The sequence below is a fragment of the Tachyglossus aculeatus genome, chromosome 8, assembly GCF_015852505.1.
Source record: "Tachyglossus aculeatus isolate mTacAcu1 chromosome 8, mTacAcu1.pri, whole genome shotgun sequence".
NCBI classification, from domain to species: Eukaryota; Metazoa; Chordata; class Mammalia; order Monotremata; family Tachyglossidae; genus Tachyglossus; species Tachyglossus aculeatus.
The window spans coordinates 38,490,187-38,515,577 of record NC_052073.1 but is presented as its reverse complement, the minus strand read 5'-3'; the positions used below and the strand labels follow the sequence as shown (position 1 = coordinate 38,515,577).

At 53.1% G+C, this 25,391-nt stretch overlaps 2 protein-coding genes across 3 annotated transcripts; one reads left to right on the top strand and one right to left on the bottom strand.

The window, feature by feature from the left end:
- Positions 1-2,522: 2,522 nt before the first annotated feature.
- On the top strand, positions 2,523-4,137 carry LOC119931716 (RNA-binding protein 25-like). The gene is made up of 3 exons (XM_038750584.1): positions 2,523-3,211; positions 3,515-4,060; positions 4,127-4,137. Exons 1-2 carry the CDS (start codon positions 2,546-2,548, stop codon positions 3,800-3,802), a joined length of 954 nt encoding a protein of 317 aa, XP_038606512.1. The 5' UTR covers positions 2,523-2,545; the 3' UTR covers positions 3,803-4,060; positions 4,127-4,137.
- A 4,074-nt stretch (positions 4,138-8,211) lies between these two features.
- Positions 8,212-21,166, bottom strand: CCDC42 (coiled-coil domain containing 42). Of its 2 annotated transcripts, XM_038750534.1 has the most exons (7): positions 20,818-21,163; positions 20,578-20,689; positions 20,372-20,476; positions 13,674-13,871; positions 11,659-11,880; positions 11,408-11,566; positions 8,212-8,340 (listed from the first exon to the last, which is right to left on the bottom strand). In XM_038750534.1, exons 1-7 carry the CDS (start codon positions 20,898-20,900, stop codon positions 8,272-8,274), a joined length of 948 nt encoding a protein of 315 aa, XP_038606462.1. In that variant the 5' UTR covers positions 20,901-21,163; the 3' UTR covers positions 8,212-8,271. The 2 variants fall into 2 exon arrangements, with proteins under 2 accessions (XP_038606462.1, XP_038606463.1); XM_038750535.1 differs by lacking the exon at positions 20,372-20,476 and having other exon boundaries at positions 20,818-21,166.
- Between the last annotated feature and the right edge of the window lie 4,225 nt (positions 21,167-25,391).

Sequence of the window (25,391 nt, the reverse complement as noted above, 5' to 3'; positions counted from 1 at the left end):
GTGAGCCCCCACGTGGGACAACCTGATGACCTTGTATCGACCCCGGCGCTTAGAACAGCGCTTGGCCCACGATAAGTGCTGAATAAATGCCATCATGATAATTATTAAAATGGGGATGAAGCCCGTGAGCCCCATGAGGGACAACCTGATGACCCGGACGAGCCCTCCTTTTTTTTTTAGACTGTGAGCCCACTGTTGCGTAGGGACTGTCTCTATATGTTGCCAACTTGGACTTCCCAAGCGCTTAGTACAGTGCTCTGCACACAGTAAGTGCTCAATAAATACGATTGATGATGATGATGATGACCTTGTCTCTAGGGCTTAGCACAGAGTAAGTGCCTAAAAAATACCATCATTATTTTATTTTGTTAATATGTGTTGTTTTGTTGTCTGCCTCCCCCTTCTAGACTGTGAGCCCGCTATTGGGTAGGGACCGTCTCTATATGTTACCAACTTGTACTTCCCAAGCGCTTAGTACAGTGCTCCGCACACAGTAAGTGCTCAATAAATACGATTGAATGAATGATTATTATTAAAATGGGGATGAAGACCGTGAGCCCCACGTGGGGCAACCTGATGACCTTGTATCCCCCCCAGTGCTTAGAACAGCGCTTGGCACATAGTAAGCGCTTCACAAATCCCATCGTGATTATTATTGAAATGGGGATTTTGTTAGAATGTTTGGTTTTGTCTCTCCCTTTCAGACTGTGAGCCCACTGTTGGGTAGGGACTGTCTCTATATGTTGCCAATTTGTACTTCCCAAGCGCTTAGTACAGTGCTCTGCACACAGTAAGCGCTCAAAAAACACGATTGATGATGATGATGACTGTGAACCCTACGTGGGATAACCTGATGACCTTGTATCCCCCCAGCGCTTAGAACAGTGCTTGGCACATAGTAAGCGCTTCACAAATCCCGCCATGATGATTATTAAAATGGGGATTCATTCATTCATTTGATCTGTATGTATTGAACACTTACCGTGTGCAGAGCACTGTACTGGGCGCTTGGGAAATACAAGTCGGCAACATATAGAGACGGTCATTCATTCATTCATTCATTCAATCGTATTTATTGAGCGCTTACTGTGTGCAGAGCACTGGACTAAGCGCTTGGGAAGAACAAGTTGGCAACATAGAGAGACGGTCCCTACCCAACAACGGGCTCACAGTCTAGAAGGGGGAGACAGACATCAAAACAAAACAATAGACAGGCGTCAAAACTGTTAGAATAAATAGAATTATAGCTCTATCCACATCATTAACCAAATAAATAGAATAGTAAATATGGACAAGTAAAATAGAGTAATAAATCTGTACAAACGTATATACAGGGGCTGTGGGGAGGGGAAGGAGGTAGGGCGGGGGGGATGGGGAGGGGGAGAGGAAAGAGGGGGCTGAGTGTGGGAAGGCCTCCTGGAGGAGGTGAGCGCTCAGGAGGGATTTGAAGGGAGGAAGACAGATAGTTTGGTGGATGTTTGGAGGGAGGGTATTCCGGGCCAGGTGGAGGACGGGGGCCGGGGGTCGATGGCGGGACGGGCGAGGACGAGGCCCGGTGAGGAGGTGAGCGGTGGCAGAGGAGCGGAGGGTGCGGGCTGCGATGGAGAAGGACAGAAGGGAGGGGAGGTAGGTAGGAGGGGGCCAGGGGATGGATGGATGGACAGCCTGGAAGCCCAGGCTGAGGAATTTTGGTCTGATGCGTAGGTTGATTGGTAGCCACTGGTGATTTTCGAGGAGGGGAGTGACATGCCCAGAGCGTTTGATAATAATAATAATAATAATGGCATTTATTAAGCGCTTACTATGTGCAAAGCACCGTTCTAAGCGCTGGGGAGGTTACAAGGTGATCAGGTTGTCCCACGGGGGACTCACAGTCTTCATCCCCATTTGACAGATGAGGGAACTGAGGCCCAGAGAAGTGAAGTTTGAGGATGATTAAAATGGGGATGAGGGCTGTGGGCCCCACCGGGGAACAACCTGCTGACCTTGTCTTTACCCCAGCGCTTAGAACAAGTGCTTGGCACATAGTAAGCGCTTAACAAACACCACATACCAAATACCATGAGAAGCAGCGTGGCTCGGTGGAAAGAGCACAGGCTTTGGAGTCAGAGGTCAAGGGTTCAAATCCCAGCTCTGCCGCTGGTCGGCTGGGTGACTTTGGGCAGGTCACTTAACGTCTCTGGGCCTCAGTGACCTCCTCTGCGAAATGGGGATGAAGACTGTGAGCCCCCCGTGGGACAACCTGATCGCCTTGTGACCTCCCCGGCGCTTAGAACAGTGCTTGGCACATAGTAAGCGCCTAATAAATGCCATCATCATGATTATTACCACAGCTATTATTATTATTGTCGTTCCTGGGAGGGTGGGCGGAGCGGGACCATAGAGCAGGTCCTCCAGGGCGGCCAGAGCGGCCCCACCGCCAACTTCCGGTCCCGCCTCTCGGGTGCCCCCTCCCCCACCTCGTTGCCGCCCGCAGCCCTCGGAGGGGACGCGGGAGCGCGCCCGCCTCGCTGCCGGACGGGGGCGCGCGGGGCCCGCTGGGGGGATGCGGGAGCGCGCGTGGTTCGAGGACGCGACGCGGGAGCGCGCCGGCCTCGCTGACAGACGGGAGCGCGCGCGGCTCTCTGTTGAGGCGCGGGAGCGCGCCGGCCCGCCTGAGGAGGAGCGGGAGCGCGCTGGCCTCCCTGACGGACGGGAGCGCGCCGACCCCACTTTAGAGACGCGGGGGCGCGTCCGCCTCGCTGACGGACGGGGGCGCGCTGAGGTGATGCGGGAGCGCGCCGGCCTCGCTGACGGACGGGGGCGCGCGGGGCCCGCCGAAGGGGCGCGGGAGCGCGCAGGCCCGGCTAAAGAAGGGCGGGGGCGCGACGGCCCGGATGAGGCGGAGATGCGGGAGCGCGCCGGCCTGGACGAGGAGGAGCGGGGGCGCGCGGGCCCCGTTGAGGAGATGAGGGAGCGCGCTGGCCGAGCCGAGGAGGAGTGCCCCCCTGAGCAGAGGAGGGAGCGCGCGTGGCTCGAGAAAGCGATGCGGGAGCGCGCCGGCCTCGCTGACGGACGGGAACGCGCGTGGCCCGCTGAAGGGGCGCGGGAGCGCGCGTGGCCCGCTGAGGAGATGCGGGAGCGCGCCGGCCTCGCTGACGGACGGGAGCGCGCGGGGCCCGCTGAAGAGGCGCGGGAGCGCGTGTGGCCCGCTGAGGCTATGAGGGAGTGTGTCTGCCTCGCTGACGGACGGGAGCGCGCGGGGCCCAATGAAGAGGCGCGGGAGCGCGCGTGGCCCGAGGAGGCGATGCGGGAGCGCGCGGGGCCCGCTGAGGCGATGAGGGAGCGCGCCGGCCTCAATGACGGACGGGAGCGCGCGGGGCCCGCCGAAGAGGCGCGGGAGCGCGCGTGGCTCGAGGAGACGATGCGGGAGCGCGCGGAGCCCGCTGAGGCGATGAGGGAGCGCCCCGGCCCGGCTGAGGCGGAGGAGAAGCGGGAGCGCGCGGGGCCCGATTTAGAGGAGGAGGAGGAGGAGGAGGAGGAAGAAGAAGAAGAAGCAGCGGAGCCCCCGGGGCGGGTGGGCCCGGATCGTCTGGGGCGGCGGTTCCGCGCGTTCCGTTACCGGGCGTCTCTGGGCCCGCGGGCGGCCTTCGCGCGTCTCCGCCGCCTGTCGCGCCAGTGGCTGCGGCCCGACGTGCGCACCAAGGAGCAGATCCTGGAGATGGTCGTCCGAGAACAGCTCCTGCACATCCTGCCCCCGCATCTCGCCGCCAGCGCCGCCAACAATGCCACACGGCGACCCGACGCCAGGATCACCGGCTGACCCCGGTTCCCCCACGGCGACCTCCGACCTCCGACCCCGACGGCAGCATCACCGGCTGACCCCCGTTCCCCCACGACTTCTGACCTCCGACCCCGACGGCAGGATCACCGACCGACCCAGGATTACCGGCTGACCCCCGTTCCCCCACAACGACCCCCGACCCCGACGTCGGGATCACCGACCGACCCCTCCCAACGACCTCCGACCCCAGGATCACCGGCTGACCCCCGTTCCCCCACAACGACCCCCGACCCCGACGTGGCGATCACCGGCTGACGACCCCCCCAACCACCTCTGACCTCCGACCCCGCCGCCCGACATGAGGGCAGGATCACCGGCTGACCGACCCCCCCCACGACCTCTGACCCCCGGTCAGGATCACCGTGACACCCCCCCCCCAACAACTTCTGACCTCTGACCCCCAACTCCTCCACCTGACATCAGGACCGCCGGCTGATACCCCCCCCAACGACCTCCGACCCCAACGTCAGGGTCACCGGCTGACCGACTCCCCCACGACCTCTGACCCCCGGTCAGGATCACCGTGACACCCCCCCCAACAACTTCTGACCTCTGACCCCCAACTCCACCTGACGTCAGGACCACCGGCTGATACCCCCCCAACGACCTCCGACCCCAAAGTCAGGGTCACCGGCTGACCGACCCCCCATGACCTTTGACCTCTGACCCCCGGTCAGGATCACCATCTGACACCCCCCCCCCCAACAACTTCTGACCTCTGACCCCCAACTCCTCCACCTGACGTCAGGACCGCCGGCTGATACCCCCCCCAACGACCTCCGACCCCAACGTCAGGGTCACCGGCTGCCACCCCCACCCCACAACTTTTGACCCCCGACCCCACCACCCGACATCAGGATCACCGGCTGACCCCCCCGCCCCCCACAACGACCTCTGACCTCCGACCCCGCCACCACCATCCCCCCCCACGCGACCCCCGATTTCCGCCCGGAGTCTCTGAAGGAAGAGGCCGGAGCCCTGCCTGGAGGGGGACGTATTTGTACATATTTATTACAATATTCAGTTATTTCATTTGTACATATTTATTCTATTTATTTTATTTTGTTAGCATGTTTGGTTTTGTTCTCTGTCTCCCCCTTCTAGCCTGTGAGCCCGCTGTTGGGTAGGGACCGTCTCTATGTGTTGCCGACTTGTTCTTCTCAAGCGCTTAGTCCAGTGCTCTGCACACAGTAAGCGCTCAATCATCATCATCATCAATCGTATTTATTGAGCGCTTACTATGTGCAGAGCACTAAGTACTAAATACTAATGTAACACTAATGTAATACTAATACTAATGTAATAAATATGATGGAATGAATGAATGAATGAATCATCATTATTATTATTATTATTATTATTATTATTACCTGGGGAGAAACGCGGGTCTCACGGAAGCTGCTGTCTCTGCCCTCTCGCTTCCCCCCTCCCCGGCAAACCGATAATATAGCATTGACGTTATATGCTGCCAACTGGTACTTCCCAAGCGCTTAGTACAGTGCTCTGCACACAGTAAGCGCTCAATAAATACGATCGAATGAATGATGGTATTCGTTAAGCGCTTCCTATGTGCCAGGCGCCGTACTGAGCACGGGGGGGGGTTGGATGCAAGCCAGGTGGGTCGGACACGGTCCCTGTCCCCCGTGGGGCTCCCGGTCTTCATCCCCATTTTACGGATGAGGGAACCGAGGCGCCGAGAAGCGAAGCGACTTACCCGAGGTCGCCCAGCGGACGAGGAGCGGAGCCGGGGGAAGCAGCGTGGCTCGGTGGAAAGAGCCCGGGTTTCGGAGTCGGAGGTCATGGGTTCAGATCCCGGCTCCGCCGACTGTCAGCTGGGTGGCTTTGGGCAAGTCACAACGTCTCTGGGCCTCAGTTCCCTCATCTGGAAAATGGGGATAATAATAATGGTATTCGTTAAGCACTTACTATGTGCAAAGCGCTGGGGAGGTTACAAGGTAATCAGGTTGTCCCATGGGGGGCTCACAGTTTTAATCCCCATTTTACAGATGGGGTAACTGAGGCCCAGAGAAGTGATGTGACTTGCCCAAAGTCACACAGCTGACAGTTGGCGGAGCCGGGATTTGAACCCATGACCTCTGACTCCGAAGCCCGGGCTCTTTCCACTAAACCACGCTGCTTCTCCATGAAGACTGGGAGCCCCCCGTGGAATAACCTGATCACCTTGTAACCTCCCCAGCGCTTAGGACAGTGCTTGGCACATAGTAAGCGCTTAACGCCACGCTGCTTCTCCATGAAGACTGTGAGCCCCCCGTGGAACAACCTGATCACCTTGTAACCTCCCCAGCGCTTAGGACAGTGCTTGGCACATAGTAAGTGCTTAAACACCATCATTATTATTATTATTATTATTATTAACCTGATGCCTGGGCTCCTTCCACCTCGCCACGCTGATTCTCCGTGAAGACTGGGAGCCCCCCACCCCCCGTAGAACAACCTGATCACCTTGTAACCTCCTCAGCGCTTAGGACAGTGCTTGGCACATAGTAAGCGCTTAACAAACCCCATCGTTATCCACGCTGCTTGTACATGAAGACTGGGAGCCCCTCCATGTAACAACCTGATCACCTTGTAACCTCCCCAGCGCTTGGCACATAGTAATAATAATAATAATGATGATGGCATTTGTTACGCACTTACTATGTGCAAAGCACCATTCTAAGTGCTGGGGAGGTAACAAGGTGATCAGGTTGTCCCACAGGGGGCTCACAGTCTTAATTCCCATTTTACAGATGAGGGAACTGAGGCACAGAGAAGTGACTTGCCCAAAGTCACCCAGCTGACAATTGGCGGAGCCGGGATTTGAACCCATGACCTCTGACTCCAAAGCCCGGGCTCTTTCCACTGAGCCACGCTGCATCATTATTATTATTATTATTATTATTATTAACCTCTTGATGCCCGGGCTCTTTCCACCGAGCCACGCTGCTTCTCCATGAAGACTGTGAGCCCCCCGTGGAACAACCTGATCACCTTGTAACCTCCCCAGCGCTTAGGACAGTGCTTGGCACATAGTAAGCGCTTAACAAACACCATCGTTGTTATTATTATTATTAACCTCCTGACGCCCAGGCTCTTTCCACCAAGCCACGCTGCTTCTCCATGAAGACTGGGAGCCCCCTGTGGAACAACCTGATCACCTTGTAACCTCCCCAGCGCTTAGGACAGTGCTTGGCACATAGTAAGCGCTTAACAAACACCATCGTTGTTATTATTATTATTAACCTCCTGACGCCCAGGCTCTTTCCACCAAGCCACGCTGCTTCTCCATGAAGACTGGGAGCCCCCTGTGGAACAACCTGATCACCTTGTAACCTCCCCAGCGCTTAGGACAGTGCTTGGCACATAGTAAGCGCTTAACAAACACCATCGTTGTTATTATTATTATTAACCTCCTGACACCCGGGCTCTTTCCACCGAGCCACGCTGCATCTCCATGAGGACTGTAAGCCCCCCGTGGAACAACCTGATCACCTTGTAACCTCCCCAGCGCTTAGGACAGTGCTTGGCACATAGTAAGCGCTTAACAAACACCATTGTTGTTATTATTATTATTAACTTCCTGATGCCCGGGCTCTTTCCACCGAGCCATGCTGCATCTCCATGAGGACTGTAAGCCCCCCGTGGAACAACCTGATCACCTTGTAACCTCCCCAGCGCTTAGGACAGTGCGTGGCACATAGTAAGCGCTTAACAAACACCATCGTTGTTATTATTATTATTAACCTCCTGACGCCCGGGCTCTTTCCACCGAGCCACGCTGCATCTCCATGAGGACTGTAAGCCCCCCGTGGAACAACCTGATCACCTTGTAACCTCCCCAGCGCTTAGGACGGTGCTTGGCACATAGTAAGCGCTTAACAAACACCATTGTTGTTATTATTATTATTAACCTCCTGATGCCCGGGCTCTTTCCACCGAGCCACGCTGCTTCTCCATGAAGACCGGGAGCCCCCCCGGGGAACAACCTGATCACCTTGTAACCTCCCCAGCGCTTAGGACGGTGCTTGGCACATAGTAATAATAATAATAATAACGATGATGATGATGGCATTTGTTAAGCGCTTACTATGTGCAAGGCACTGTTCTAAGCGCTGGGGAGGTAACAAGGTGATCAGGTGATCAAGCGCTTAGTACAGTGCTCTGCACATAGTAAGCGCTCAATAAATACGATTGATTGACGATTGATTGATCAGGTTGTCCCACAGGGGGCTCACAGTCTTAATTCCCATTTTCCAGATGAGGCCCAGAGAAGTGTCTTGCCCCAAGTCACACAGCTGACAGTTGGCGGAGCCGGGATTTGACACCGCGGGGCTTCCCGGTGGGCGAGGGATGGTCAGTGGGGCCGGAGAGCAGAGAGGACGCTGGGATTTTCTCTCCAAAAATGTAATAGTTTCGAGGGGCAGGGGCACGGGGCGGCCGGGCCGGGCCTAGATGCGGCTCTGGGTCTTCTTCAGCTCGGACCAGATGTCCGCCAGGTCCTGGATGTACTGTTGGATCTAAAAGGGTGGTGGGGCGGGCTACAGCGGGCCGCCGCGCCCGCCCCGGGGAGGAAGGACCTCACCCTCCGCTTCCAGGCTGTCCATCCATCCATCCATCCCCTGGCCCCCTCCTCCCTCCCCTCCCTTCTGTCCTTCTCCATCGCAGCCCGCACCCTCCGCTCCTCTGCCGCCGCTCACCTCCTCACCGTACCTCGTTCTCGCCCGTCCCGTCGACCCCCGGCCCACGTCCTCCCCCGGCCCGGAATCAGTCAATCAATTCATCAATCGTATTGATTGAGCGCTTACTGTGTGCAGAGCACTGGAATAAGCGCTTGGGAAGTCCAAGTTGGCAACGTATAGAGATGGTCCCTACCCAACTGTGGGCTCACAGTCTAAAAGGGGGAGACAGAGAACAAAACCAAACATACTAACAAAATAAAATTAATAGAATAGATATGTACAAGTAAAATTAATACAGTAATAAATATGTTCAAACATATATACATATAATGCCCTCCCTCTGCCCATCCGCCAAGCTGGCTCTCTTCCTCCCTTCAAGGCCCTACTGAGAGCTCACCTCCTCCAGGAGGCCTTCCCACACTCAGCCCCCTCCTCCCCCTCTCCATCCCCCCCACCCTACCTCCTTTCCTTCCCCACAGCACCTGGATAGATGTATATATGTTTGTACGGATTTATTACTCTATTTATTGATTTATTTTACTTGTACATATCTATTCTACTTATTTTATTTTGTTAATATGTTTGGTTTTGTTCTCTGTCTCCCCCTTCTAGACTGTGAGCCCACTGTTGGGTAGGGACCGTCTCTATATGTTGCCAACCTGGACTTCCCAAGCACTTAGTACAGTGCTTTGCACACAGCAAGTGCTCAATAGATACGATTGATTGATTGATTGATCCACCAAGCTCACTCTCTTCCTCCCTTCAAGGCCCTACTGAGAGCTCACCTCCTCCAGGAGGCCTTCCCAGACTGAGCCCCCTCCTTCCTCTCCTCCTCCTCCCCCTCTCCATCCCCCCTGCCTTACCTCCTTCCCTTCCCCACAGCACCTGGATATATGTATATATGTTTATACATATTTATTACTCTATTTTACTTGTACATGTCTAATTTATTTCATTTTGTTACTATGTTTTAATTTGCTCTAGACTGTGAGCCCACTGTTGGGCAGGGACCATCCCTGTATGTTTCCAACTTGGACTTCCCAAGCGCTTAGTCCAGTGCTCTGCACACAGTAAGCGCTCAATGAATACAATTGAATGATTAATACTATTCTATTTATTTTATTCTGTTAATATGTTTTGTTTTGTTGTCTGTCTCCCCCTTCTAGACTGTGAGCCCGCTGTCGGGTAGGGACCGTCTCTCTATGTGGCCGACTTTGGACTTCCCAAGCGCTTAGTCCAGTGCTCTGCATGCAGTAAGCGCTCAATGAATACGATTGATTGATTGATTCTCTGTCTCCCCCTTCTAGACTGTGAGCCCGCTGTCGGGTAGGGACCATCTATGTGGCCGACTTGGACTTCCCAAGTGCTTAAGTCCAGTGCTCTGCACACGATAAGCGCTCAATAAATACAACTGATTGATTCTCTGTTTCCCCCTTCTAGACTGTGAGCCCACTGTCGGGTAGGGACCGTCTATGTGGCCGACTTGGACTTCCCAAGCGCTTAGTCCAGTGCTCTGCACGCAGTAAGCACTCAATGAATACAATTGATTGATTGACTGATTTTCTGTCTCCCCCTTCTAGCCTGTGAGCCCGCTGTTGGGTAAGGACCGTCTCTCTACGTGGCCGACTTGGACTTCCCAAGCGCTTCAGTCCAGTGCTCTGCACACAGTAAGCGCTCAATAAATGATTGAATGAATTAATACTATTCTATTTATTTTATTAATATGTTTTGTTGTCTGTCTCCCCCTTCTAGACTGTGAGCCTGCTGTTGGGTAGGAACCGTCTATGTGGCCAACTTGGACTTCCCAAGCGCTTAAGTCCAGTGCTCTGTACACGATAAGCGCTCAATAAATACGATTGATTGATTGATTCTCTGTCTCCCCCTTCTAGACTGTGAGCCCGCTGTTAGGTAGGGACTATGTGGCCGACTTGGACTTCCCAAGCGCTTAGTCCAGTGCTCTGCACACGGTAAGCGCTCAATAAATACGATTGATTGATTCTCTGTCTCCCCCTTCTAGACTGTGAGCCCACTGTTGGGTAGGGACCGTCTCTCTACGTGGCTGAATTGGACTTCCCAAGCGCTTAGTCCAGTGCTCTGCACGCGGTAAGCGCTCAATAAATATGATTGATTGATTGATTGATTGATTCTCTGTCTCCCCCTTCTAGACTGTGAGCCCGCCGTTGGGTAGGGACCGTCTCTCTACGTGGCCGACTTGGACTTCCCAAGCGCTTCAGTCCAGTGCTCTCCACACAGTAAGCGCTCAATAAATGATTGAATGAATTAATACTATTCTATTTATTTTATTAATATGTTTTGTTGTCTGTCTCCCCCTTCTAGACTGTGAGCCTGCTGTTGGGTAGGGACCGTCTATGTGGCCAACTTGGACTTCCCAAGCGCTTAAGTCCAGTGCTCTGTACACGATAAGCGCTCAATAAATACGATTGATTGATTGGTTCTCTGTCTCCCCCCTCTAGACTGTGAGCCCGCTGTTAGGTAGGGACTATGTGGCCGACTTGGACTTCCCAAGCGCTTAGTCCAGTGCTCTGCACACGGTAAGCGCTCAATAAATACGATTGATTGATTCTCTGTCTCCCCCTTCTAGACTGTGAGCCCACTGTTGGGTAGGGACCGTCTCTCTACGTGGCTGAATTGGACTTCCCAAGCGCTTAGTCCAGTGCTCTGCACGCGGTAAGCGCTCAATAAATATGATTGATTGATTGATTGATTGATTCTCTGTCTCCCCCTTCTAGACTGTGAGCCCGCTGTCGGGTAGGGACCGTCTCTCTACGTGGCCGGCTTGGACTTCCCAAGCGCTTCGGTCCAGTGCTCCGCACGCGGTAAGCGCTCAGTAAATATGATTGATCGATCGATTGACTGCCTGACCGTCCCCTGGCCGCCCCCCTACCATATCGAGCTGCTTGTGGGTGTCCTCCACGGGCACGGAGGTGGTCTCCTTCAGCTGCTTGCTGACAATCTGGAAGAGGTTCAGCGTGGCCATCTTGATGGTGCCCAGGAGGAGGGTCTTCTTGGCAGCCGTGTTCTGGATGTGAGCCCAGCGCGACTCCTGCGCGGCGGGGAAGGGGGTGAGCCGGGGGGCGGGGGGGACGCGAGGCGGCCCCGGGGGGGTGCCCGGCCCCGGCGGGGTGGGCTCCTCACCCAGATGATGACGTCGCTGCGGGCCCGGTCGAAGCGCATCTGGAGCCGGGCCAGGTCGTTGTTGTGCTGCAGGATCTCGTCGTCCTTCTCCTCCATGTAGCGGGCCAGCCGCCCCTTGGCCTGCTCGATCTTCTCCTGGCCCTCCTGGGCCGACTGAATGAGGTCCTGGTGCATGCTGACCAGCGTCTTGTAGCGGCCCATCACCTCGTAGATCTCCTCGAACTGACGGGGAGGGCGTGCGGTAAGCGCCGGGCCATCAGGTGGTCCCACGTGGGGGCTCACAGTCAATCCCCATTTTCCGGAAGGGGGGACCGAGGCCCAGAGAAGTCCTCTCGCCCGTCCCGCCATCGACCCCCGGCCCACGTCCTCCCCCGGGCCTGGAATGCCCCCAATCCCTCTGCCCATCCGCCAAGCTGGCTCTCTTCCTCCCTTCAAGGCCCTGCTGAGAGCTCACCTCCTCCAGGAGGCCTTCCCGGACTGAGCCCCTTCCTTCCTCTCCCCCTCGTTCCCCTCTCCATCCCCACAGTCTTACCTCCTTCCCTTCCCCACAGCACCTGTATATATGTTCGTACAGATTTATTGCTCTATTTATTTATTTATTTATTTTACTTGTACATATCTATTCTATTTTATTTTGTTAGTATGTTTGGTTTTGCTCTCTGTCTTCCCCTTTTAGACTGTGAGCCCACTGTTGGGTAGGGACTGCCTCTATATGTTGCCAACTTGTACTTCCCAAGCGCTTAGTCCAGTGCTCTGCACACAGTAAGCGCTCAATAAATACGATTGATTGATTGACTGATTTATTAGGGTTTCGGTCGAGCGCTGACCACAAGCCAAGTTTGCGCAGGCCGTACAACAGAACCGACTGGACGCGGGCCCCGTCCCTCCCGGGACTCCCAGTCTAAGCCGGAGGGACGGGCGGCTCCCCATTCTACAGGAGGGGAAACCGAGGCCCAGCGAGGCAAAGCCCGAGGTCACGAGGCCGGCCGGCTCGGGGCCCCCCGAGACTGTCGTGGGCAGGGAATCAATCAATCAATCAATCAATCAATCGTATTTATTGAGCGCTTACTGTGTGCAGAGCACTGTACTAAGCACTTGGGAAGTCCAAGTTGGCAACATACAGAGACGGTCCCCACCCAACAGTGGGCTCACCGTCTAAAAGAATGTGCCTACCAGCTCTGTTACATTATTATATTGGACTCTCCCAAGCGCTTAGTACAGTGCTCCGCACACAGTAAGCGCTTGACAAGGTGGTGGGCAGGGGATTCGTTCACTCAATCGTATTTATTGAGCGCTTACCGTGTGCAGAGCACTGGACTAAGCGCTTGGGAAGTCCAAGTCGGCAACATAGAGAGACGGTCCCGACCCGACAACGGGCTCGCGGTCTAGAAGGGGGAGACGGACGACAAAACAAAACACGGTGTGTCTGTTTATTGTTGTATTGCCACCTCCCAAGCGCTCAGTACAGTGCTCTGCACAGAGTAAGCGCTCAATAAATACGATTGAATGAATGAATGACCTCTGATTCCTAAACCCCGGCTCTTGCCACTAAGCCACGCTGCTTCTCCAAGTCGGGTTCTCATTCCGACTCCGCCCCTTGTCAGCTGTGGGACTTTGGGCAAGTCACTTCACTTCTCTGGGCCTCGGTTCCCTCATCTGGAAAATGGGGATGAAGACTGGGAGTCCCACGTGGGACAACCCGATCACCTTGTATCTCCCCCAGCGCTTAGAGCAGTGCTTTGGCACATAGTAAGCGCTTAACAAATACCAGAATTATTATTATTATTATTATTCTTATTAAGAAGACAGTGAGTCCCACGTGGGACAACCCGATGACCCTGTATCTCCCCCAGCGCTTAGAACAGCGCTTGGCACATAGTAAGCGCTTAACAAATACCAGAATTATTATTATTACTATTATGAAGACAGTGAGCCCCATTTGTGGGACAACCCGACGACCTGTCCGTGTCGTCCGGTCCGGTCCGTCCGTCCGCCGGCCGCGCCCGCCGCCTCACCTCCGACGTCTCCACCACTCTCTCCAGGTACTTGTAGAAGACGGAATAGCTCTGCAGCTGCCTGCTGAGCAGCAAGTCCTCCTGCTTCAGGGTGACCATCTCCTGGCGGGCCTTGGCCAGCTCCTGCCCGCGCTGCCTCTTCAACTCCCGCTCCTTGCTGGCCTTCTTCAGGGCGCGGATCCGCTTCTGGTCGTTCTCCTACGGGCGGGCCGTCAGCGGGGCCCGGGGGACCCCCGGGACCCCCCGACCGGGACCCTCCGCCCCTCCGGACACCCGGAGAAGAAAGAGCCCGGGCTTTGGGGTCAGAGGTCGCGGCTTCAAACCCCGGCTCCGCCAATTAATAATAATAATGATGGTGGCATTTATTAAGCGCTTACTACGTGCACTGTTCTAAGCGCTGGGGGGGATACAAAGTGATCAGGTTGTCCCCCCTGGGGCTCACAGACTTAATCCCCATTTTACGCTGCTTCTTTAGAGAAGCAGTGTGGCCCGGTGGAAAGAGCCCAGGCTTTGACCCGGCTCCGCCAATTAATAATAATAATAATAATGATGGCACTTATTAAGCGCTTACTATGTGCACTGTTCTAAGCACTGGGGAGGATGCAAAGTGATCAGGTTGTCCCCCCTGGGGCTCACAGACTTCATCCCCATTTTACGCTGCTTCTTTAGAGAAGCTGCGTGGCCCGGTGGAAAGAGCCCGGGCTTTGGAGTCAGAGGTCGCGGGTTCAGACCCCGGCTCTGCCAATTAATAATAATAATAATAATAATGATGGCATTTATTAAGCGCTTACTATGTGCACTGTTCTAAGCGCTGGGGAGGATGCAAAGTGATCAGGTTGTCCCCCCTGGGGCTCACAGACTTAATCCCCATTTTATGCTGCTTCTTTAGAGAAGCAGCGTGGCCCGGTGGAAAGAGCCCGGGCTCTGGAGTCAGAGGTTGCAGGTTCAAACCCCAGCTCCACCAATTAGTAATAATAACGATGGCATTTATTAAGCGCTTACTATGTGCACTGTTCTAAGCACTGGGGGGGATACAAAGCGATCAGGTTGTCCCACGGGGGGCTCACAGACTTAATCCCCATTTTACGCTGCTTCTTTAGAGAAGCAGCGTGGCCCGGTGGAAAGAGCCTGGGCTTTGACCCGGCTCCGCCAATTAATAATAATAATAATAATGATGGCATTTATTAAGCACTTACTATGTGCACTGTTCTAAGTGCTGGGGGGGATGCAAAGTGATCAGGTTGTCCCCCTGGGGCTCACAGACTTAATCCCCATTTTACGCTGCTTCTTTAGAGAAGCAGTGTGGCTCAGTGGAAAGAGCCCGGGCTTTGGAGTCAGAGGTCGCGGCTTCGAACCCCGGCTCCACCAATTATTAATAATAATAATAATAATGGCATTTATTAAGTGCTTATGTGTGCATTGTTCTAAGCGCTGGGGAGGATGTAAAGTGATCAGGTTGTCCCACCTGGGGCTCACAGACTTAATCCCCATTTTACGCTGCTTCTTTAGAGAAGCATCGTGGCCCGGTGGAAAGAGCCCGGGCTTTGACCCGGCTCCGCCAATTAATAATAATAATAATAATAATGATGGCATTTATTAAGCGCTTACTATGTGCACTGTTCTAAGCGCTGGGGGGGATGCAAAGTGATCAGGTTGTACCAGGGGGGGCTCACAGACTTAATCCCCATTTTACGCTGCTTCTTTAGAGAAGCAGCGTGGCCCGGTGGAAAGAGCCCGGGCTTTGGTGTCAGAGGTCGCGGCTTCAAACCCCAGCTCCGCCAATTAATAATAATAATAATAATGATGGCATTTATTAAGCGCTTACTATGTGCACTGTTCTAAGTGCTGGGGGGGATGCAAAGCGATCAGGTTGTCCCACGGGGGGCTCACAGACTTAATCCCCATTTTACGCTGCTTCTTTAGAGAAGCAGCGTGGCCCGGTGGAAAGAGCCCGGGCTTTGGAGTCAGAGGTCGCGGGTTCAAACCCCGGCTCCGCCAATTAATAATAATGATAATAATGATGGCATTTATTAAGTGCTTACTATGTGCACTGTTCTAAGCGCTGGGGGGGATGCAAAGTGATCAGGTTGTCGCCCCTGGGGCTCACAGACTTAATCCCCATTTTACGCTGCTTCTCGGTGGAAAGAGCCCGGGCTTTGGAGTCAGAGGTCACGGCTTCAAACCCCGGCTCCGCCAATTAATAATAATAATAATAATAATAATAATAATAATAATAATGGCATTTATTAAGCGCTTACTATGTGCACTGTTCTAAGCGCTGGGGGGGATACAAAGTGATCTGGTTGTCCCCCCTGGGGCTCACAGACTTAATCCCCATTTTATGCTGCTTCTTTAGAGAAGCAGCGTGGCCGGTGGAAAGAGCCCGGGCTTTGGAGTCAGAGGTCGCGGCCTCAAACCCCTGCTCCGCCAATTAATAATAATAATAATAATGATGGCATTTATTAAGCGCTTACTATGCGCACTGTTCTATGCGCTGGGGGGGATGCAAAGCGATCAGGTTGTCCCCCCTGGGGCTCACAGACTTAATCCCCATTTTACGCTGCTTCTTTAGAGAAGCAGCGTGGCCCGGTGGAAAGAGCCTGGGCTTTGGAGTCAGAGGTCGCGGCTTCGAACCCCGGCTCCACCAATTATTAATAATAATAATAATGGCATTTATTAAGCACTTACTATGTGCACTGTTCTAAGCGCTGGGGAGGATGCAAAGCGATCAGGTTGTCCCCCCTGGGGCTCACAGACTTAATCCCCATTTTACGCTGCTTCTTTAGAGAAGCAGCGTGGCCCGGTGGAAAGAGCCCGGGCTTTGGAGTCAGAGGTCGCGGCTTCGAACCCCGGCTCCACCAATTATTAATAATAATAATAATGGCATTTATTAAGTGCTTATATGTGCATTGTTCTAAGCGCTGGGGAGGATGTAAAGTGATCAGGTTGTCCCACCTGGGGCTCACAGACTTAATCCCCATTTTACGCTGCTTCTTTAGAGAAGCAGCGTGGCCCGGTGGAAAGAGCCCGGGCTTTGACCCGGCTCCGCCAATTAATAATAATAATAATAATAATAATGATGGCATTTATTAAGCGCTTACTATGTGCACTGTTCTAAGCGCTGGGGGGGATGCAAAGTGATCAGGTTGTACCGGGGGGGCTCACAGACTTAATCCCCATTTTACGCTGCTTCTTTAGAGAAGCAGCGTGGCCCGGTGGAAAGAGCCCGGGCTTTGGTGTCAGAGGTCGCGGCTTCAAACCCCGGCTCCGCCAATTAATAATAATAATAATAATAATAATGATGGCGTTTATTAAGCGCTTACTACGTGCCCTGTTCTAAGCGCTGGGGGGGATGCAAAGCGATCAGGTTGTCCCCCCTGGGGCTCACAGACTTAATCCCCATTTTACGCTGCTTCTTTAGAGAAGCAGCGTGGCCCGGTGGAAAGAGCCCGGGCTTTGGAGTCAGAGGTCGCGGGTTCAAACCCCAGCTCCGCCAATTAATAATAATAACGATGGCATTTATTAAGCGCTTACTATGTGCACTGTTCTAAGCGCTGGGGGGGATACAAAGTGATCAGGTTGTCCCCCCTGGGGCTCACAGACTTAATCCCCATTTTTCGCTGCTTCTTTAGAGAAGCAGCGTGGCCCGGTGGAAAGAGCCCGGGCTTTGGAGTCAGAGGTCGTGGGTTCAAACCCCGGCTCCGCCAATTAATAATAATAATAATAATGATGGCATTTATTAAGCGCTTACTATGTGCACTGTTCTAAGCACTGGGGAGGATACAAAGCGATCAGGTTGTCCCCCCTGGGGCTCACAGACTTAATCCCCATTTTACGCTGCTTCTTTACAGAAGCAGAGTGGCCCAGTGGAAAGAGCTTGGGCTTTGGAGTCAGAGGTCGCGGGTTCAAACCCCGGCTCCGCCAATTAATAATAATAATAATAATGATGGCATTTATTAAGCGCTTACTATGTGCACTGTTCTAAGCGCTGGGGGGGATACAAAGTGATCAGGTTGTCCCCCCTGGGGCTCACAGACTTAATCCCCATTTTTCGCTGCTTCTTTAGAGAAGCAGCGTGGCCCGGTGGAAAGAGCCCGGGCTTTGGAGTCAGAGGTCGTGGGTTCGAATTCCGGCTCCGCCACATGTCTGCTGTGTGACCTTGGGCAAGTCACTTCACTTCTCTGAGCCTCAGTTCCCTCATCTGGGAAATGGGGATTAAGACTGTGAACCCCACATGGGACAACCTGATCACTTTGTATCCCCGCCAGTGCTTAGAACAGTGCTTTGCACATAGTAAGCGCTTAACAAATGCCAACATTATTATTATTATTATTACAGATGAGGGAACTGAGGCACAGAGAAGTCAAGTAACTTGCCCAAAGGCACACAGCTAAGTGGCGGGGCCGGGATTTGAACCCATGACCTCTGACTCCAAAGCCCGGGCTCGTTCCACTGAGCCACGCTGCTTCTCTGCCAATTGTCAGCTGGGTGACTTTGGGCAAGTCCCTTCACTTCTCTGGGCCTCAGTGACCTCATCTGAAAAATGGGGCAAGTCCCTTCACTTCTCTGGGCCTCAGTGACCTCATCTGGAAAATGGGGATTGAGACTGTGAGCCCCACAAGGGACAACCTGATAATCTTGTAACCTCTCCGGCGCTTAGAACAGGGCTTCGCACATAGTAAGCGCTTAATAAATGCCAGAATTAGTATTATTATTACCAATCAGGACGACGGGACTTGCCAGGCACCCACTGAGAAGCGGCGGAAAGAGCCCGGCCTTCCGAGTCGGAGGTCATGGGTTCGAATCCCAGCTCCGCCACTTGTCAGCTGGGTGGCTTTGGGCAAGTCGCTTCACTTCTCTCACTTTGTGCAGAGCACTGGACAAATCGGCAACACGTAGAGAGAGTCCCTACCAAACAACGGGCTCACAGTCTAGACACATCAGTATTATTACTATTAATAATCAACCACCCCAGCGCTTAGTACGGAGCCTGGCACATTTACTATGTTTTGTTTTTTTGTCCGTCTCCCCCTTCTAGGCCGTGAGCCCGTTGTCGGGTAGGGACCGTCTCTAGAGGTTGTCGACTTGTAGTTCCCAAGAAGCAGCGTGGCTCAGTGGAAAGAGCCCGGGCTTTGGAGTCAGAGGTCATGGGTTCAAATCCCAGCTCCGCCAATTGTCAGCTGGGTGACTTTGGGCAAGTCACTTCACTTCTCAGTGCCTCAGTCGCCTCATCTGTCACACGGGGACTAAGACTGTGAGCCCCCCGTGGGACAACCTGATCACCTTGTAACCTCCCCAGCGCTTAGAACATGCTTTGCACAGAGTAAGCGCTTAAAAAATTTCATCATCATCATTATTATTATTCCGGCTCCGCCACTTGTCAGCTGTGTGACTTTGGGCAAGTGACTTCACTTCTCTGGGCCTCGGTTACCTCATCTGTCAAATGGGGATTACAACTGTGAGCCCCACGTTGGACAACCTGATCACCTTGTAACCTCCCCAGTGCTTAGAACAGGGCTTTGCACATAGTAAGCGCTTAACAAATGCCATCATCATTATTATTATTATTATTATTATTCTCTGGGCCTCGGTTACCTCATCTGTCAAATGGGGATTAAGATTGTGAGCCCCACGTTGGACAACCTGATCACCTTGTAACATCCCCAGCGCTTAGAACCGTGCTCTGCACATAGTAAGCGCTTAACAAACGCCATCATTATTATTACTATTATTCTCTGGGCCTCCGTCACCTAATCTGTGAAATGGGGATTAAGACTGTGAGCCCCACGTGGGGCAACCTGATCACCTTGTAACCTCCCCAGCGCTTAGAACAGTGCTTTGCACATAGTAAGCGCTTAACAAACGCCATCATTATTATTACTATTATTCTCTGAGCCTCCATTACCTCATCCGTCAAATGGGGATTAAGACTGTGAGCCCTACGTGGGACAACCTGATCGCCTTGTAACCTCCCCAGCGCTTAGAACAGTGCTTTGCACATAGTAAGCGCTTAACAAACGCCATCATTATTATTACTATCATTCTCTGGGCCTCCGTCACCTCATCTGTCAAATGGGGAATAAGACTGTGAGCCCTACGTGGGACAACCTGATCACCTTGTAACCACCCCAGTGCTTTGCACATAGTAAGCATTTAATAAACGCTATCATTATTATTATTGTTACTAGTTATTATTATTATTATTATTACTAGCTACGCGACCCCCTGATGGTTAATATGTTTGGTTTTGTCCCCTGTCTCCCCCTTCTAGACTGTGAGCCCGCTGTCGGGTGGGGCCCGTCTCTCTATGTTGCCAACTTGGACTTCCCAAGCGCTTAGTCCAGTGCTCTGCACACAGTCAGCGCTTGCCACTTGCCAGCTGTGTGACTTTGGCCAAGTCACTTCACTTCCCTGTGCCTCAGTTCCCTCATCTGGAAAATGGGGATGAAGACTGTGAGCCCCACGTGGGACAACCTTGATTACCGCGCATTTCCCCCCACCCCCAGCGCTTCGAACAGTGCTTGGCACATAGTAAGCGCTTAACAAATACCAACATTATTATTATAATAATTGATTATTGCCATCATTCCTGTCGCCCCACCCCGGCCTGAGGGCCTGCCAGGCCCACCCGTAGGGGTTGGCGGGGGCGAGGGGGCCCCGGGCCGGGGCCGGCCGTGGTCCCGTCCCCCTTCCCAGACCTGCACGAACTGCTCGAACTTCTGGATGTGAGCTTTCAGCTGCAGCTCCTTGTTGCCCAGCTCTTCCCAGCGCACATTCAGGGCCTCCATCTTCCTCCTGAAGGTCTGGGGGACGGCCCGGGGCCGGGGCGCCGTCAGTCGGACCCCCCCCGGGGGTGTCCCGGCAGTCCGGGCGGCGGGGCCTTTCCCCTTCGTCCCCTCCTCACCTCCTTCTGGCCCTCCATGGCCCGGTGGACCACTCGGGCCTCCTTCTTCTTCTCCAGGAGCCGGATGAAGGGGGACGACGACAGCGACTCCTCTCCGGCTGGGGCGAACGACCTGCGGGGACCCCGCCACCGGGCTCCGTTCGGGGGGTGCCCGGCCCGGCCCCGGAGCCCTCCCCCCCTAATCCGGGCAGCTGGGGAGGGGAGGACGGCTACGGGCCATGGCCGGCCCCGGCTACTCACGAGAGCAGGTCCAGCAGTCGCTGGCCATACTGCAGCTGGAAATATTGGCTGAGATTCTCCTCCTCCATGGCACCAAGGTTCATGGCTGCGGGTGGTCCTCGGCGGGGTCAGGGGGCAACGAGGCAGGAAGGACTCCCGGGGGGCAAGATGGGATTCCCTGGCTCCCGTTCCCTAGCAACGCCGGGTGGGAGTTCCATCCTTGGAGCAGTTGGGGCGTCAAAAGATGGAGGGGGAGGATGCGGGTTACCTAGCAACAGCAGACCCGCAGGGCCCCACCCCCTTGACCTTTGACTTCCTTGACCTCTGGCCGAGGCCCGGGCGGCTCCATCATTCATTCATTCAATGGTATTTATTGAGCGCTTACTGTGTGCAGAGCACTGGACGAAGCGCTTGGGAAGTCCAAGTCGGCGACATCTAGAGACGGTCATCCATTCATTCATTCATATTTATTGAGCGCTTAGTGTGTGCAGAGCACTGGACTAAGCGCTTGGGAAGGACAAGTCGGCGACATCTAGAGATGGTCATTCATTCAATCGTATTTATTGAGCGCTTACTGTGTGCAGAGCACTGGACTAAGCGCTTGGGAAGGACAAGTCGGCGACATCTAGAGACGGTCATTCATTCAATCGTATTTATTGAGCGCTTACTGTGTGCAGAGCACTGGACTAAGCGCTTGGGAAGTCCAAGTCGGCAACATCTAGAGACGGTCACCCATTCATTCATTCACATTTATTGAGCGCTTAGTGTGTGCAGAGCACTGGACTAAGCGCTTGGGAAGGACAAGTCGGCGACATCTAGAGACGGTCATTCATTCAATCGTATTTATTGAGCGCTTACTGTGTGCAGAGCACTGGACTAAGCGCTTGGGAAGTCCACGTCGGCAACATCTAGAAGCGGTCATTCATTCATTCAATCGTATTGAGCGCTTACTGTGTGCAGAGCACTGGACTAAGCGCTTGGGAAGTCCAAGTCGGCAACATCTAGAGACGGTCATCCATTCATTCATTCAATCGTATTTATTGAGCGCTTTCTGTGTGCAGAGCACTGGACTAAGCGCTTGGGAAGTCCAAGTCAGCAACATCTAGAGACGGTCATTCATTCATTCAATCGTATTTGTTGAGCGCTTACTGTGTGCAGAGCACTGGACTAAGCGCTTGGGAAGTCCAAGTCGGCAACATCTAGAGACGGTCATCCATTCATTCATTCACATTTATTGAGCGCTTAGTGTGTGCAGAGCACTGGACTAAGTGCATGGGAAGGACAGTCGGCGACATCTAGAGACGGTCATTCATTCAATCGTATTTATTGAGCGCTTACTGTGTGCAGAGCACTGGACTAAGCGCTTGGGAAGTCCAAGTCAGCAACATCTAGAGATGGTCATTCATTCATTCATTCAATCATATTTATTGAGCGCTTACTGTGTGCAGAGCACTGGACTAAGCGCTTGGGAAGGACAAGTCAGCAACATCTAGAGACGGTCACTCATTCATTCATTCAATCGTATTTATTGAGTGCTTACTGTGTGCAGAGCACTGGACTAAGCGCTTGGGAAGTCCAAGTCGGCAACATCTAGAGACGGTCATCCATTCATTCATTCAATCGTATTTATTGAGCGCTTACTGTGTGCAGAGCACTGGACTAAGCGCTTGGGAAGTCCAAGTCGGCAACATCTAGAGACGGTCATCCATTCATTCATTCAATCGTATTTATTGAGCGCTTACTGTGTGCAGAGCAGTGGACTGAGCGCTTGGGAAGTCCAAGTCGGCGACATCTAGAGACGGTCATTCATTTATTCATTGAATCGTATTTATTGAATGCTTACTGTGTGAAGAGCACTAGACTAAGCGCTTGGGAAGTCCAAGTTGGCAACATCTAGAGACGGTCCCTACCCAACAGTGGGCTCACAGTCTAGAAGGGGGGACAGAGAACAAAACAAAACATATTAACAAAATACAATAAATAGAATATGTACAAATAATAATAATAACAATAATAATAATGGCATTTATTAAGCGTTTACTATGTGCAGAGCACTGTTCTAAGCGCTGGGGAATTTACAAGGTGATCAGGTTGTCCCACGGGGGGCTCACAGTCTTCATCCCCATTTTCCAGATGAGGGAACTGAGGCCCAGAGAAGTGAAGTGACTTGCCCAAAGTCACACAGTTGACAAGTGGCGGAGCCGGCATTTGAACCCATGACCTCTGACTCCAAAGCCCGGGCTTTTTCCACTGAGCCACGCTGCTTCTCTACAAATAAAATAAATCGAATAATAAATCTGTACAAACATATATCCAGGTGCTGTGGGGAGGGGAAGGAGGGGGAGAGGAAGGAAGGGGCTCAGTCACTGTTCTAAGCGCTGGGGGGGGGGGGGGGATACAAGGTATTCATTCATTCATTCATTCGATCGTATTTATTGAACGCTTACTGTGTGCAGAGCACTGTACTAAGCGCTTGGGAAGTCCAAGTCGGCAACATCTAGAGACGGTCCCTACCCAACAACGGGCTCACAGTTTAGAAGGGGGAGACGGACAACAAAACAAAACTATATTCATTCATTCAATCGTATTTATTGAGCGCTGTGTGCAGAGCACTGGACTAAGCGCTTGGGAAGTCCAAATTGGCAACATAGAGAGACGGTCCCTACCCCTTCAGCGCTTACTATGTGCCAAGCACTGTTCCAAGCGCTGGGGAGACGGTCCCTACCCAACAGTGGGCTCACAGTCCAGAACTATATGCCAGGCACTGTACTAAGCGCCGGGGTGGATTCCGGCACATCGGTTTGGACGCCGTCCCGGTCCCGCATGAGGCTCACGGTCTTAATCATCATCGTCATCAACATCAATCGTATTTATTGAGCGCTTACTATGTGCAGAGCACTGTACTAATCCCCACTTTCCCGATGAGGGCAGAGTCCCCGCCAAGTGAAATGACTTAACTTCTCTGTGCCTCAGTTCCCTCATCTGTAAAATGGGGATTAAGACTGTGAGCCTCACGTGGGACAACCTGATCAACTTGGATCTACCCCAGCGCTTAGAACAGTGCTTTGCACGTAGTAAGCGCTTAACAAATACCAACATTATTATTATTACCTAAGGACTCACAGCCAGCAAGAGCCCGCTGTTGGGTAGGGAGCGTCTCTATATGTCGCCAACTTGTAATAATAATAATAACGATGGCATTTATTAAGCGCTTACTATGTACAAAGCACTGTTCTAAGCGCTTGTACTTCCCAAGCGCTTAGTACAGTGTTCTGCACACAGTGAGCGCTCGATAAATACGACTGAATGAATGACTGTGAGCCTGTCCGGAGCCTTCCCCCCTCCACCGCTTGTCAGCTGTGTGACTTTGGGCAGGTCACTTAACTTCTCTGGGCCTCAGATCGTCTGGAAAATGGGGATGAAGACTGTGAGCCCCCCGTGGGACAAGCTGATCACCTGGGAACCTCCCCAGCGCTTAGAACAGTGCTTTGCACATAGTAAGCGCTTAATAAATGCCGTCGTTATTATTATTAATAAATGCCTCTGCCACAGAAACCGCCCAAGACATAGACGTACACGATAGACGCCCCGGGCCGGGAATCCAGAAGGTCGCCCTTGCCTTCCACGGTGCCAAAAACGGGAGAAAGCGGTGGAGATTGGGCGAGCGGAGGCCAGAAGCGCAGGTAATGGGAGTCAGAGGTCGTGGGTTCTAATCCCGGCTCTGCCACTTGTCAGCCGGGTGACTTTGGGCGAGTCACTTCACTTCTCTGGGCCTCAGTTCCCTCATCTGGAAAATGGGGATGAAGACTGTGAGCCCCCCGTGGGACAACCTCATCCCCTTGTATCCCCCCCCAGTGCTTAGCACATAGTAAGCGCATAACAAATGCCAACGTTAGAGAAGCAGCGTGGCTCAGTGGCAAGAACATGGACTTTGGAGGCAGAGGTCATGGGTTCAAATCCTGGCTCCGCCAACTGTCAGCTGGGTGACTTTGGGCAAGTCACTTCACTTCTCCGTGCCTCAGCGACCTCGTCTGTAAAATGGGGATGAAGACTGCGAACCCCCCGTGGGACAACCTGATCACCTTGTAACCTCCCCAGCGCTTAGTCCAGTGCTCTGCACACAGTAAGCGCTCAATAAATATGATTGAATGAATGAATACAATACATATTTACTATTGCATTTGTTTTATTTTGTTAACATGTTTTGTTTTGTTGTCTGTCTCCCCCTTCTAGACCGTAAGCCCGCCGTCGGGTAGGGACCGTCTCTGTATCATCATCATCAATCGTATTTATTGAGCGCTTACTATGTGCAGGGCACTGTACTAAGCGCTTGGGAAGTACAAATTGGCAACATATAGAGACAGTCCCTACCCAACAGTGGGCTCACAGTCTAAAAGAGTGGGCTCACAGTCTGTATGTTGCCAACGTGGACCTCCCAAGCTCTTAGTACAGTGCTCTGCACACAGTAAGCGCTCAATAAATACGACTGAATGAATGAGTGCTTTGCACATAGTAAGCACTTCATAAATGCCGTTATTATTATTATTATTATTAATAGACACCCACCGCCTCTGACGCTCCACGTGAAAACCGTG

Excerpts from the sequence above, each read along its gene's own strand:
- LOC119931716 (XM_038750584.1), top strand. The coding sequence starts at position 2,546 with ATGCGGGAGCGCGCGTGGTTCGAGGACGCGACGCGGGAGCGCGCCGGC. Across the intron at positions 3,212-3,514 it reads CTGAGGCTATGAGGGAGTGT|GAGGAGGAAGAAGAAGAAGA; the intron begins GTCTGCCTCGCT and ends GAGGAGGAGGAG.
- CCDC42 (XM_038750534.1), bottom strand. The coding sequence starts at position 20,900 with ATGAACCTTGGTGCCATGGAGGAGGAGAATCTCAGCCAATATTTCCAG. Across the intron at positions 20,477-20,577 it reads CCATGGAGGGCCAGAAGGAG|ACCTTCAGGAGGAAGATGGA; the intron begins GTGAGGAGGGGA and ends GCCGTCCCCCAG. Across the intron at positions 8,341-11,407 it reads CCCACAAGCAGCTCGATATG|ATCCAACAGTACATCCAGGA; the intron begins GTAGGGGGGCGG and ends CCACCCTTTTAG.